General features: G+C 46.8%; 1 protein-coding gene across 1 annotated transcript in view; it reads right to left on the bottom strand.

The window, feature by feature from the left end:
* Positions 1 to 521: 521 nt before the first annotated feature.
* The window catches only part of LOC116463551 (nucleoside diphosphate kinase A), a 38,634-nt gene continuing 24,080 nt past the window's right edge, over positions 522 to 15,075 (bottom strand). The window contains exons 2-6 of the mRNA XM_032146698.2: positions 9,353 to 9,760; positions 7,225 to 7,354; positions 2,590 to 2,691; positions 1,418 to 1,530; positions 522 to 961 (exon numbers count right to left, since the gene is read on the bottom strand). Of these exons, the coding sequence (XP_032002589.1) occupies positions 844 to 961; positions 1,418 to 1,530; positions 2,590 to 2,691; positions 7,225 to 7,350 (459 nt within the window). The 5' untranslated portion in view covers positions 7,351 to 7,354; positions 9,353 to 9,760 and the 3' untranslated portion in view covers positions 522 to 843. The remainder of the gene's footprint in view (positions 962 to 1,417; positions 1,531 to 2,589; positions 2,692 to 7,224; positions 7,355 to 9,352; positions 9,761 to 15,075) is intronic.

Genomic DNA, 15,075 nt, shown 5'->3' with positions numbered 1-15,075 from the left:
CAGGCTGAAGTACAGTAGCATGATCATGGTTCACTGCAGCCTTGGGCACCTGCCCACGCTTCCCCAGAAGATACCATTACAATAGCTAGCACTAGAGTGCATTTTTTTTTTTTTTTTTTTTTTTTTTTTTTGTAAAGATAGCGTCTTGCTATGTTGACCACCCCGGACTTGAACTTCTGGCCTCTAGCGATTCTCCCCCTCAGCCTCCTGAATAGCTGGGATTAAAGGCATGAGCCATCGTACCCAGCCTAATTTTTCTTTTTTTTTTTTTTTTTTTAGTGAGACAGGGTCTTGCTATGTTACCCAGGCTGGTCTCCCACCTCAGCTTCCCAAGTAGCTGGTATCACAAGCACAAGCCAGCACACCCAGCCCTCATGTTTTCTTTCATTTCTGATGAATCCTCTGCACCTAGTCCAGTCTTGGCCACGTAGCACATGCTCCATAGATGCCTGTTGAGCAGCTCAGTGCCAAGAGTGGAAGGGATGCAGGGGTTCAGAAGGGCAGGGAAAGAATGCCTGTGTTTATGTGAGATCTCAATATAAATCATTTTATAGTATTTACACTCTCTATTAGGTCAGGTTATTCAGTGTACATGAAAAGAAGAAAAAAAAAAGCAATACAACAATACGAAGTAATGAACTCAATGAATCCTATGGTGGGAGGAAGCATTTTAATCAGATGGTAGGGGATGGTAACACTGTACAGGGAGCACTCACAGCTCCAAGAGCTTCCCTCCAAATTATGACGAAGTTTCTGTAAATAACCAGATTTCCTACAGCCTGGTCCTCTGCCCATGGGAAGGAGGGGAAATGGATGTGAAAAGCACTGTGGTCTGCCCTACTGTCATTCATAGATCCAGTTCTGAGCACAGCTCGTGTAATCTACCAGTTCCTCAGGGTGAAACCACAGGCCGATCTCCTTCTCTGCACTCTCCACGGAATCACTGCCATGTATAATGTTCCTGGGTGGAGAAAGAGACAGTCACGTGACCAAGACCAGAAGGATTAAAATGCACCCATTGCCAGAACTCTACAGCCATGGCAGCAAAAAGCTGAAGCTCCATGGACATTAGACCATGTTAAAAGAAAAAGCCTACGATGGCCATTCATGTAGGGGTGAAAAATGCTCTCCCCACATCCAGCCCTCCCGGCCACACTGCTGCAAACAGTGAGAGCCTTCAGGAAAGACTGTGGCCAGCGAAGTGTGTTGTACCAGGTTCTACACTTTGTGTAACAGAGGTACAGGTACAGTGATGTTAACACCCAAAGCCAAACGCCAACTTAACAGGGAGGAAAACAATAAACTCCGATAAAATCAACCTGCATATGGTATCGTGTCTACCTCCAGCCTCAGAAACCCAAATCCTTGTGGCAGTAAATCAGATTTTGGAAAAGGGGGGAAAATACCAAAATCTCACCTGCCAACTTGTATGCAGAAGTCTCCACGGATGGTCCCAGGCTTGGAGTCTGCAGGGTTGGTCTCCCCGAGCATGACTCGGCCTGTCTTCACCACATTCAGCCCCTCCCAGACCTCCAAGGACAGAAGAAGATATGGTCAAAGAATAAAACCAATCGCAGCAGAAAATCTGGCAACTATTAATTCAAAAAAGGAAAAATAAAAAGGCCCCTTAAGATGACATTCATTCATGAACAAATGTTTATAGGTATCCACTTATTCCAGCACTGAGGATCCTGGTCTCCCTGCCCTCATGCTTGCCTTCCTACAATGTATTCTCCATACAGCAACCAGAGCAGCCTCCTTAAAATGCCAAGTGTGGGCAGGGCGCGGTGGCTCACGCCTGTAATCCCAGCACTTTGGGAGGCCGAGGTGGGAGGATCACGAGGTCAGGAGATCGAGACCATCCTGGCTAACACGGTGAAGCCCTGTCTCTACTAAAAATACAAAAAGATTAGCTGGGCATGGTGGCGGGCGCCTGTAGTCCCAGCTACTCGGGAGGCTGAGGGAGAAGAATGGCATGAAGCCGGGAGGTGGAGCTTGTGGTGAGACGAGATGGTGTCACTGCACTCCAGCTGGGCGACAGAGCAAGACTGTGTCTCAAAAAAAAAAAAAAAAAATGCCAAGTGTGAAGTGTCCCATAGCTTTCCAGCACTCAGGAAGTACGTGGTCAACACACCCCTAAGAGAGGAGGCCCCTGCCCATGCCTCCGAACTCTTCACATCCCAACTTCCCTCCCACCCATCAGGCTTCAGGCATTTCAACTCTCCTCCCGTACTTCAAAAAGCCAAGCTCATTCCCACCCTGGGAACTTATGCACATGCTGTTTGCTTGGCTGGAAATGTTTTTCACTGTGATTCTGTACATGGCTGGCTGCTTCTTGTCATTCAGATCGCAGCTTAAAAATTGCATTTTTGATCATCCAATCTAAAGTGATCACTTGCTACTCCTATTCATTTCTGGGCATATCACTAACCTATTTCATTTCTGAAGCCTATCACTAACCATTAGCTGATATATGAAAACAGATATCTATTTGGTCTCATTCATGACTGTATCCCCAGTGTCTAGAGGAGAGCCTAGCGCAGACAACAAGCAATGCATACTTGGAGTATCCCACACAGGCACACTCACCATGGCAACTACCGGCCCTGAGTGCATGTATTTCACCAGGCCGGCAAAGAATGGACGATCCTTCAGGTCAACGTAGTGTTCCTTGAGAAGATCTTCAGAAGCCTATTCAACAGGACAGAGAATGAGAATAGCCCCCAAACCATCTAAGAACATATAATCCATTTAATTCCCCCTCACCCACCCTGCTATGTAAAACACGAGCGGTTGGGCTCACTGATTCTGTTATAACCCAATTCATTCTCCATACTGGAAGGTAGCAGTGACAGGACTAAATGTACTTCTCCAATTTTATATCAGTTGTCTCCCTATTGGCATTGACTGATAATAAAACCACAGAACATTAAAATTAAATCCAGCTATCTCATTTTAAAAAAAAATCAAACTCCTAGGCTCAAGTGATCCTCCTGCCTCAGACTCCTGAGTAGATAGGACTGTAGACACACACTACCAGACTTAGCTAATTTTATTTATTTATTTAGAGACAGAGTCTCCCTTGTCACCCAGGCTGGAGTGCAGTGGCGCGATCCTGGTGATCCTGACTTACTGCAACCTCCACCTCCCGGGTTCAAGTGATTTTCCTGCCTCAGCCTCCCAAGTAGCTGGGATTACAGGTGGCCGCCATCATGCCCAGCCAATTTTTGTATTTTTAGTAGAAACAGGGTTTCACCATGTTGGCCAGGCTGGTCTCAAACTCCTGACCGCAGGTGATCTGCCTGCCTTGGCCTCCGAAAGTGCTGAGACTACAGGCGTAAGCCACCGCGCCCAGCCATACCTGGCTAATTTTTTAAAATTATTTGTAGAGATAGGGTCTCACTATGTTGCCCAGGCTGGTCTCAAACTCCTGGACTCAAGTGATCCTCCAGCCTCCACCTCCCAAAGTGCTGGGCTTACAGGCATGACCCACAATGCCTGGCCCTCAACCATCTCATTTTAGACAGGAAAATCAACAATACAATAAATTTCCATTCCCAGAGCAAACCCCAAATAAAATGTTAGAAGGACACCAGGAAGCAAGTCTTGGCATTTGATGAGCAGCAAACTAAACCAGGCCATTACCCAGGGATGCTTCACGTTTATTCAGAGGATAAAAGCCCAGCGTGATGACCATGTGATTACCAAAGGTATCTGCAAATCACCCAAAAGTGCATGACATCTAGCAATAAATAATTTTGCTGAAAAATGAATTAGAACTTCTCATACTGCAAGGCTAATATGTGGGAACAAATCAAGTTAGCTAGAGAACAAACCATCTGCTTAGCAGTTTCAACTCAATTTGGCTGTGTTCTCTTTTGTACTGCATATATGCTTGTTAAAATCTAACAGGGTCCCATGGTTTTTCCAGCTCTGTGGTACTGCATTGGATGACACATATCACACACATTAGAGACACACACAAATGTGGAGACTGGCTGCCCAAAAGCCCTATCATTCAGCCACCAGTTATCATCACTTGCCAAAGTAAAATTATATAGCCATATAATCATTCCATGGTAGGGATCCAACCCTCGCCCTGTCCTTTCCTATCCGAATGGAAGACTTTTGTTGTGGAAGTCTCCTCACAGACGCTGAGGTGACCTTCCCTTATCAGAATACTCTTTTAATTCTATTAATTGGTTCCAACTGTATTTTTGTTGGTTTTGTTGTTTGTTTGTTTTGAGACAAGGTTTTTCTGTCACCCAGGCTGGAGTGCAATGGCATGATCATAGCTCACTGCGGCCTCAAACTCCCAGGCTCAAGCAATCCTCTTGCCTCAGATTCTCAGTAGCTAGGATTACAGGTGTGCACCACTACACCCGGCTAACTGATTTATCTTTTTCTGAGACAGGGTCTTGCTCTGTTACCCAGGCTAGAGTGCAGTGGCTCGATCTCCGCTCACTGCAACCTCACCTCCCGAGTTCAAGCCATCCTCCCGCCTCAGCCTCCCTGGTAGCTGGGACTACAGGCATGTGCCATCACACCCAGCTAAAATTTGTATTTTTAGTAGAGATGGGGTTTCACCATGTTGGCCATGCTGGTCTTGAACTCCTGACCTCAGATGATCCGCCCACCTTGACCTCCCAAAATGCTGGGATTACAGGTGTGAGCCACCACACCAGGCCCTAACTGATTATCTTTAGTCTGCAAAACAGATCACAGGCTTTTTTAAGGGCTTGGGGTTTGGGAACCTCAAGTTCTCTCTTGCTTCCTACCTCCACACCAGATTTAAATGCCCGTTTAGAGTCATGGCAGCTATCCTTCCATCCATTCTTCACCAAACCCTTATATCCTTAATAGGAAATTCAATGTAAAGGAGAAAATGTCTGCACTCAGGGGTCAGAGAGACTCAAGTTAAAATCCCAGCAGCATCACTGTATGCTACCAGGCACATCTCTGAACCTCTCCAAGCCTTAGGTTGCTCATCACTAACAACCACGAGAACAGCAGTAAGTACTTCTCAAGGCTGGCATAAAGACTAAATCAGAAAACGTATGTGCCCAGCATATGGTAAATGCCTGATCAACAACACATTCATTTCATGTTACCTTCTGCTGTGATGTGAATATGTCCCCCAAAGTTCACATGTTGGAAATTTAATCCTTGATGCAACCATCATGGGAGGTGGGGCCTAATGGGAGGTGTTCAGGTCATGAGGGCTTCACCCTGATGAATAGATTAATGTCTTATCTCAGGAGTGGGTTTGTTATAAAATCAAGATCAGCCCCCTCTTGCTTTCTCTCTAGCTCTCTCTCACTCTTGCTCTCTCTTGCCCTTCCATTCTGCCATTGGGATGATGAAGCAAGAAAACCTTCATTAGATGCCAGCTCCTTGACCTTGGACACCATATTCTCCTCTCAGCATGAACATCAGTCTACCCTCTTTTACGTTAAAGCAGTTTTTCTTTTCTTTTTTTTCTTTTTTTTTGGAGATGGAGCCTCCCAAAGTGCTGGGATGACAGGCAAGTCACCATGCCGGCCCTAAAGCAGTTTTTCTAAAATATCACATAGGAAGTAAATCGCAAGTCAAACTAAATTTTAAAATGCACTAGAAGGGTCCAAAATTGATTCCCTTTTAGGAAAACATACTATCCCCTACTTGACTTGAGAATTGGAATTCTTTTTTTTTTTTCTTTTTTTTGAGACAGAGTCTCCCTCTGTTGCCCAGGCTGCGGTGTGGTGCAATCTCGGCTCACTGAAACCTCCGCCTCCTGGGTTCAAAAGCAATTCTTTTTTTTTTTGGAGATGGAGTTTCACTCTTGTTGCACGGGCTGGAGTGCAATGATGCGATCTCGGTCACTGCAACCTCCACCTGCCCAGTTCAAGCGATTCTCCTATCTCAGCCACCCGAGTAGGTGGGATTACAGGCGCATGCCACCACGCCTTGCTAATTTTTGTATTTTTAGTAGAGATGGGGTTTCATCGCATTGGTCAGGCAGTCTCCAACTCCTGACCTCAGGTGATCAGCCCACCTCGGCCTCCCAAAATGCTAGGATTACAGGCGTGAGCCACCATGCCTGGCCAGTTCAAGCAATTCTTATGTCTCAGCCTGCTGAGTAGCTGGGATTACAGGCGCCCGCCCTGATGCCCGGCTAATTTTTGTATTTTTAGTAGAGATGGGGTTTCGCCATGTTGGCCAGGCTGGTCTTGAACTCCTGACCTCAAGTAACCTGCCCACCTTGGCTTCCCAAAGTGCTGGGATTACAGGCGTGAGCCATACGTCTCGCCCAGCCAAGAATTTGGATTCTTATCTCTAGAATTTGTTTGAAGGAGGGTTATTGGTCAATCAATCATTTGCATTTATCAAAAGATTGCTTTGTAAGTAGCTTGCAGGTTCATCTGCCCTCTGCTATTTCAGAAGAACCTCCCCAAAACCAAAACCATAGTTTTCCTCCACAAGCTCCTATGATACCTAATGTATGCTAAACAATAAGCATTTATTAGTGTCTAGTAATTGATGATGGAAAGATTTTCTTGCTAAAAAAACAATGTGTCTCAAAGGGGGAAAAAATCTCTCTAAAATTATCTGCTCCGGAAGCTCAAGACCAAGAACTCAAACACGCTCAGCTCTGAGTCAGAAATTACAGAGGTGCAGTCAGATGTGGAACTCCGCACTGCTTTTCTCATAGCAATGCACCTCATGTCACACAGCCTATTTTGGAAAATCCTAAATAACTTGGTTTATTACAAGATGTTGCCAAACGCTAGGGCACTGAGGAGTTTCCAGGTCTCAAGACACTTGTGTTCACTCTACCATGGAGAAGTTTAAATAAGAAAGACGGGAAGAGGCCGGGCGTGGTGGCTCACGCTTGTAATCCCAGCACTTTGGGAGGCCGAGGCGGGCGGATCACGAGGTCAGGAGATCAAGACCACTGTGAAACCCTGTCTCTACTAAAAATACAAAAAAATTAGCCGGGCGTGGTGGCGGGCGCCTGTAGTCCCAGCTACTCGGAGAGGCTGAGGCAGGAGAATGGCGTGAACCCGGGAGACGGAGTTTGCAGTGAGCCGAGATTGCGCCACTGCACTCCAGCCTGGGTGACAGAGCGAGACTCCGTCTCAAGAAAAACAAAAAACAAACAAGAAAGACGGGAAGAAACAGGTTAATCACAGTGTTCTCCTATAGTATGAAGGAATCAAAATGGGAACAATGAAGTCCACTTACTTGCATGAATTTCAGACCAACAAGGCGGAATCCTTTCTGCTCAAAACGCTTGATAATCTCTCCCACAAGACCCCGCTGGACCCCATCTGGTTTGATTGCAATGAAGGTACGCTCACAGTTGGCCATGGTCCTGGGGGTAGGCAGGTAGAGGAATGAAACAGCACTGAATCACTTGCCTACATCATCATCCTTCTCAAGCAGATTATCCCATAAAGCTGGTTTAAATCTGTCGGGTCAGCTCCAGGTCTCCCTCTGGTAAAAACCCAATTCCTCCCCAGGCCCCTCATCTATGAACTAATATGTCAACGTGGGAAAGGATCCAAAAGCAAGGACTATAATTTCTATCCCATTTGATTTACTTTATTTTCATTTGTTTTGGTTTTTGTGGGGTTTTTTTAGAGATGGGGTTTCACTATGTTGCCCAGGCTGGTCTCGAACTCCTGTCCTCATGTGATCCGCCCACCTCGGCCTACCAAAGTGCTGGGATTATGGCCATGAGCCACTGCGCCCAGCCCCATTTGATTTTTTTTTTTTTTTTTTTTGGTATGGAGTCTTGCTCTTTTGCCCAGGATGGAGTGCAGTGGTGGACCTTGGCTCACTGCAACCTCCACTTCCCAGGCAAGCAACTCTCCTACCTCAACCTCCCAAATAGCTGGGACTACAGGCACATGCCACCACACCCAGCTAATTTTTGTATTTTTTTTTTTTTAGTAGAGATGGGGTTTCACCATGTTGGCCAAGCTGGTCTCCAACTCCTGACCTCAAGTAATCTGCCCACCTCAGCCTCCCAAAGTGCTGGGATTACAGGCGTGAGCCCCGTGAGCCTGACCGCCATTTGATTTAATAAGCTTCTTTTAAACATCTACTGTGCACCAAACACTGTGGTGGAACTAGGATACAGGATGTTAAAAAGAAGGCACTATCTTTCTCAATAATCAAGCTTGGGAGAAACTACACTGATGAAAACTTTTACTAATGTGAAAGTGATGTCTGCTACAAAGCAGTAAGAAATAATGGTTTGACTTAATACCCCATTAGGGGTTTTAGAGAATATATCTTTACAACCCCCTTCATTTTACAAATGAGGAAACAGGACCAGAGCACCAGAATGAAGGCCAAAACCCAGAATTCCCAACCCATTAATCCATTCTTGTAATGTTATACTACACTTTGCAATGTAAAGAATATTTTGACTGGCCAATAAACGGTGGGGTGTGGGAGAACTACAGATATTAGGAATATCTGAAACGGGACATCATAGTGAAAGGAAGCCTCGAGAGTACCTATTCCGTCCAGATCCCTCATTTTACAGAAAACTGGGCTCATGACCTACCCTGTGTCACAGCTTGAGATAGGAGGCCCCTCGCCTTGAAAGGCAATCCCTACTGTAGACAGTAGCACCACCTCTTGGCCCCATCTTCCTGTCCTTTAGTTAACCTCTTCTAACAGCATGTTAACACTGTAGTCCAGTTTCTTTTTGTGTGTCTGCCTCCCCACCGGTCTCCGGCCTGCATACCAGGCTGATTTACTCCTGTGTAGGGCTATGGTACCTAGCCACAGGGCCTAGCAGTCAGTAAGAGCAAAGAAAACCATTTATCATCATTCTGCAACTTCCAAAAAAAAAAAAAAAAAAAAGAGAGACAAGGCCCAAAGACGGCGGAGAATCGCCCGATGGGGTGCGGGGCAAGCACAGATTGTCCAGGAGAAAACAGGACTAAAGCGCCAGAAATAGACCCTAAAAGTGTCCCTTCATATCGATCCCGGTGACAACAGTAAGCACTCAGTGCTTGCTGAATGAATGACACACACACACCCTTCATTTATTCAGCAAGCACTTACAGAGCGCCAACTCCGTGCCCGGCACCGCTCTCGACAGAGACAAATAAGGCACAGCCCTGTCGCCGCGGCCTGACAAGAAAGGCGGCCACCGACCAAGGCGAGTCCACGTGGCGTGGGACGTGCGCCGACCGGTCTGCACTTGTCCACAGGCGCTCCCTGCCCCTCCTCCCATCCGATCCTCCTCGCCGCCTCTTAGAGCTGAACTCAACTCTTCACTAACCCCTCACCTAACCCTCTCCCGCGACTACACTCCCTTCCTTTTCCTCTCAGGGTCCCGAACACCTCTTACCCTTCCAGCTGCTTAGGCTTGAACTCCGGCTGCAGCCGCCAGCACCCGAGACGCGCCCGGGACCCACGTGGTTCGCAGCACTTGCACGCACGGAACGCTTCTGCGCAGATCCGCTGCCGGAGAGCCCATTTTGCAGAACACCGCTCGCCCACGCTTCCTCTTGGGAGTAGGCAGTCATTCTAGGGAACAACTTCCTGCTGTTTAACTTCCGGCGCTAGCTTTTTCAGACCTTTCCGGTTAGCTACTTGCGTTCTTCCCTCCATCCCGGGTTCTCTGACTCACTTCCTTCGTTCGCGAGCAAATGGGCTTCCCGAGAGGTGGCGCTCACACGTTGCATGAAGTCCAAAAAGCGCCTGACCTAGAAGCCGACTTTTCGCTCCCGCTTTGTGTTTATTCACCTTTTCTAGCCTGTCAAGCAAAAAATTGTATTGAGTACCTACAATGTGGACGCATTATTCTAGGGATACAACAGTATGCTGTCTTGGAGCTTCTGGGGGGGATGGGAGTATAGGAAAACAAGAGACAAATAAGCAAATTAATATGTAATAGATCTCATTATGTAAGTGCTGTGAAGGAAAGGCCAGAGAAATCTCTGAGGAAGTGATAACAGAATAGACCTGCGTGAAGTGAGGGAGCCAGCCCAGTGATTCTCCGAGAGCCACGTATTACGGTGGACATCGAGTGGTAGAAAATGCCGTTAGAATAGAGCCAAATCTTACGTTGTGAGATGCCAATACAGATTTTGCACAAGGTATAACATCATCACTAACATACGTCTTCAAAAAAACATTCCCACTGCCCTAAGGGGAAATGAACGGGGGAAAGGTACGAAAATGGAATCAGGAGCCTTTTCAACAAATGATGCTGGAGCAATTGGACGAATATAGACCCAAAGAACCTCAACCTAAACCTCACACCTTACACAAAATTCACTCAAAATGAATCATAGATTTAAATGTAAAACAATAAATCACTTATGGGGAAAAAAGAGTTAAAAAAATCCTCAGGACCTAGGACCAGGCAAATAGTTATTAGACGACACCAAAAGACCAATCTATACAAGGAAAAAGTTGATAAATTGGAACTTACTGAAATTTAAAACTTTTGGCCGAGCGCGGTAGCTCACGCCCCTAATCCCAGCACGTTGGGAAGCGGCAGCGGGAGGATCACTTGAGCTCAGGAATTCGAGACCAGCATGAGCAACATGGTGAAACCACGTCGCTACCAAAAATACAAAAATTAGCCGGGCGTGGTTGCAGGCGCCTGTAGTCCCAGCTACTTGGGAGGCTGAGGCAGGAGAATCGCTTGAACCCGGGAGGCAGAGGTTGCAGTGAGCCGAGATTGCGCCAAGGCACTCCAGCCTGGGCGACAGAGTGAGACTCGGTCTCAAAAAAATAAAAAATAAATAAAATAAATAAGTAAAATTTCATTATTCTCCTGTTTTCTTTTTTTTCTTTTTGAGACCGAGTCTCGCTTTGTCCCAGGGACTACAGTGTGTACCTGTAGTCCCAGCTACACACTACCAAGCCAGGTCGAATTTTTTTTCTTTCTTTTTTTTTTTTTTTTGTGAGACAGTCTCACTGTGTCGCCCAGGCTAGAGTCCAGTGGCATGATTTCGGCTCACTGCAATCTCTGCCTCCTAGGTTCAAGCAATTCTCCTGCCTCAGCCTCCCGAGTAGCAGGGATTATAGGCCCAAGCCACCAAGCCTGGCTAATTTTTGTATTTTTAGTAGAGACAAGGTTTCACCATGTTGGCCAGGCTGGTATAGAACTCCTGACCTCCAGTGATCCGTCCGCCTCGGCCTCCCAAAGTGCTGGGATTACAGGCATGAGCCACTGCGCCCAGCCGATTTTTTTGTTTTGTTTTGTTTTGTTTTGTTTTGAGAGGGAGTCTCACTCTGTCACTCAGGCTGGAGTGCAGTAGCGCAACCTCGGCTCCCTGCAACGTCCGCCTCCTGAGTTCAAGAAATTCTCCTGCCTCAGCCTCCCGAGTAGCTGGGAGCACAGGCGCCCGCCACCACACCCAGCTAATTTTTTGTATTTTTTTTTGAGACGGAGTCTCGCTCTGTCGCCCAGGCTGGAGTGCAGTGGCGCGATCTCGGCTCACTGCAAGCTCCGCTTCCCGGGTTGATGCCATTCTCCTGCCTCAGCCTCCCAAGTAGCTGGGACTACAGGCGCCCGCCACCACACCCACTAATTTTTTATATTTTTAGTAGAGACGGGGTTTCACCATGTTAACCAGGATGGTCTCGATCTCCTGACCTTGTGATCTGCCCGCCTCGGCCTCCCAAAGTGCTGGGATTACAGGCGTGAGCCACCGTGCCTGGCCATTTTTTGTATTTTTAATAGAGACAGGGTTTCACCATGTTGGCAAGGCTGGTCTCAAACTTCTGACCTCATGATTCGCCTGCCTCAGCCTCCTAAAGTGCTGGGATGACAGGCGTGAGTCACCATGCCCAGCCCAGTCTGCACAGTGCCAGAACCCAGGCCCTAAACCATGTGTGTGCTGCATCATGACGCACAAGGCTTTATTCTTCTGTCTCACTGCCATTCAGTGAGATGGGGTGCAAATAAATCATAACGAGAGACAAGGAAATGACATAATTAGTTTTTATTACTATTATTATTATTATTATTATATAGAGACAGGGTCTCCCTGTTGCCCAGGCTGGTCTCGAACTCCTGGACTCAAGGGATCTTCCTGCCTCAGCCTGCCAAAGTGCTGGGATTACAAGTGTGAGCTACCGTGCCCTGCCAACATAATTGTTTTTAAATGCAACTTGAGACCAAGAAGATGGCTAGCTCTAATACTGTACAAAGAATGGAATTGATTCAGGACGTAACTCCCTGTTATTAAAGATTTAAGGAATCAGAACAACTAATGCATTATGCCTGTGTGTGAGAAGAGAAAAACATCTTGGGATGCAGGGCAAAGAGAGAACATTCGTAACACCAATTGAGAATGAGCCCCCAGGGAATCTTCACTGCTCATAATCAAGAATGAAGTATGAGCCCTCCCACCTTTGACTCCAGAGTCAACCAACAAATCAGACAGCAGGATCACTGGGTGAGGGTAATGGCCTGTGCTTTACAAAACCCACACACAGGTCATCTGTCCGCCTCTTGCTCTGGAATATGCATAGGCAAACTACCTCCTCAATGCTTCTGAGGCCCTGATTCCTGAGGGAGGCAGGAGGAGTGTTTTTTGGGAAATGTGCATTATTTGCTGATTGGGGAAGGTAGTCATGAGGGACTACTCACATAGTCTGGTGCTACAACCATATGAGGCAGGAAGTATTCTTATTTCTGTTTCACAGATGGAAAAACTGAGCACAGGAAGGTTAAATAACCTGCCCAAGGCCACAAAACTAATAAGTGGTAGAGCCTGGTTATGAACCCATCTTACTCTTGCTCCAGAGGTCACATTCTTTTTTTTATTTTTTAGATAGGATCTTGATCTGTCACCCAGGCCGGAGTGCAATGGTGCAATTTTGGCTCACTGCAGCCTTGAGCTCGTGGGATCAAAGGATCCTCCCACCTCAGCCATTCAAGCACCTGGGACCACAGGTGTGTGCCACCATACCCAGCTAATGGTTTGGTTTTGTTTTTTGTAGAGATGGGGTCTCACTATGTTGCCTAGGCTGGTCTCAAACTCCTGAGCTAAAGCAATCCTCCTGCTTCAGCCTCCCAACGTGTTGGGAATATAGGCATAAGCCACCAGGCCCAGCACAGAGTTAACATTCTTTTTTTTTTTTTTTTTTTTTTTGGCTGAGTTTCACTCCTGTTGCTCAGGCTGGAGTGCAATGGCACGATCTCAGCTCTCCGCAACTTCCGCCTCCCGGGTTCATGTGATCTCCTGCCTCAGCCTCCCGAGTAGCTGGGATTACAGGCACCCGCCACCACGCTTGGCAAATTTTGTATTCTTAGTAGAGACGGGGTTTCTCTATGTTGGTCAGGCTGGTCTCGAACTCCCAACCTCAGGTGATCTGCCTGCCTTGGCCTCCCAAAGTGCTGAGATGACAGGCATGAGCCACCGCACCCGGCTCAGAGCTCACATTCTTAACCACCATACTGTGTACCATAAACTGTGGTGTCCTCAGAAATCATAGACTTTCCTGGCATAATGAAACCTTAATGGTCACAATCCAAACCAAATTACATCAGTCATGTTTTTCCTTCTATTGAACTATACTACCTTGTTTGAAAGCCTTTCATTTTCTGCTTTTACCAGCAATGATTCTAATACCATCGATCTTGTCTCCTTAAGCTCCTTGACCATCTCTCCACTTATTTTTATATTCTCCTATAACCTTCTTGTTGTTTCCAGTTTCCGTGTTCTGAGATTAGGTACAATAAAACCTTTAGCAAAACCACAGGCTCTTTGCCTGTAACAGTCTCTCCACTTACTTTGACCCTGGTACAGTTTTTTAGGCTAAACCTCTCTGGGGGAAAGGATTATGTAGATGAAGAGGCTCAACGTTCAGGGGAGTGATTTAGCATTAATCTTCTTGCTTTGATGTGGTTTGACCCTAGACCCTATTGGGAGTCTTTGACAGAGGCCTGATATATTTTGTCTTTACCAATGGTGATTCTTGACTGGCTCCAGCTCTTCTTCGTCCCTTCAGCCTCTCTAATTTGGAGCTGAATATCATGTAATCTATAATTTCTAGAATACTATTTTTGTTTTTGGTTTTGTTTTTTTTTCAGATGAAGTCTCGCCCTGTTGCCCAGGTTGAAGTGTGGTGCCACAATCTCAGCTCACTGCATTCTACGCCTCCCAGGTTCAAGCATTTCTCATGCATCAGCCTCCTGAGTAGCTGGGATTACAGGCATGTGCCACCATGCCTGGCTAATTTTTTGTATTTTTAGTAGAGACAGGGTTACACTATGTTGCCCAGGCTGGTCGTGAACTCCTGGCCTCAAGCAATCCGCCCACCTAAGCTTCCCAAAATGTTGGGATTACAAGCGTAAACCACTGCAAGCCTGGCTACAATGCTATTGTTGAAGCGCCTTTTTGTATTTATCAGGATGCGCTAGGTTATGCTGCAGCGAGACATCCCACGTCTCAGTGGTTTAACAGAACCAAACTTTCTCATTCACCTAAAATCAAGGGCCAGCATCTCTTCAGTTAGCTGACCCCTGCAGCAACTCTAAGAACCTTTCCAACATGTAGCTCTGCCATCTCAGTACAAGGCCTAAGTGTACCACCGCAGAGGAAAGAAAGCTGGAGGATCACACAATACCCATTAAATGGTTGGTTTGGCCTAGAGGTGACACCTATCACTTCCAGCCCATTGACCAAACTAGTCAAATGGCTCTGCCTAAAGATAAAGGTTTTGGGAAATATGCGGGAACACTTGGCATTCTGTGAGCCAGAGATGTCTTTGCCTTTTTCTCACTAATATATGACACACTGGCCAGGCACAGCGGCTAGCGCCTGTAATCCCAGCTCTTTGGGAGGCCAAGGCAGGTGGATCACCTGAGGTCCAGAGTTTGAGACCAGCCTGACCTACATGGTGAAACCCTTTCTCTACTAAAAATACAAAAATTGGTTGGGTGTGGTGGCTCACACCTGTAATCCCAGCACTTTGGGAGGCCAAGGCGGGTGGATGATGAAGTCAAGAGTTCGAGACCGGCCAGGCGCGGTGGCTTACGCTTGTAATCCCAGCACTTTGGGAGGCCGAGGCGGGCGGATCACGAGGTCAGGAGATCGAGACCACGGT

This window comes from Hylobates moloch, unplaced genomic scaffold (assembly GCF_009828535.3).
Source record: "Hylobates moloch isolate HMO894 unplaced genomic scaffold, HMol_V3 SCAFFOLD_41, whole genome shotgun sequence".
Classification (NCBI taxonomy): Eukaryota; Metazoa; Chordata; class Mammalia; order Primates; family Hylobatidae; genus Hylobates; species Hylobates moloch.
The sequence above is the reverse complement of the archived record's forward strand: the minus strand, read 5'-3'. Positions and strand labels throughout refer to the sequence as shown.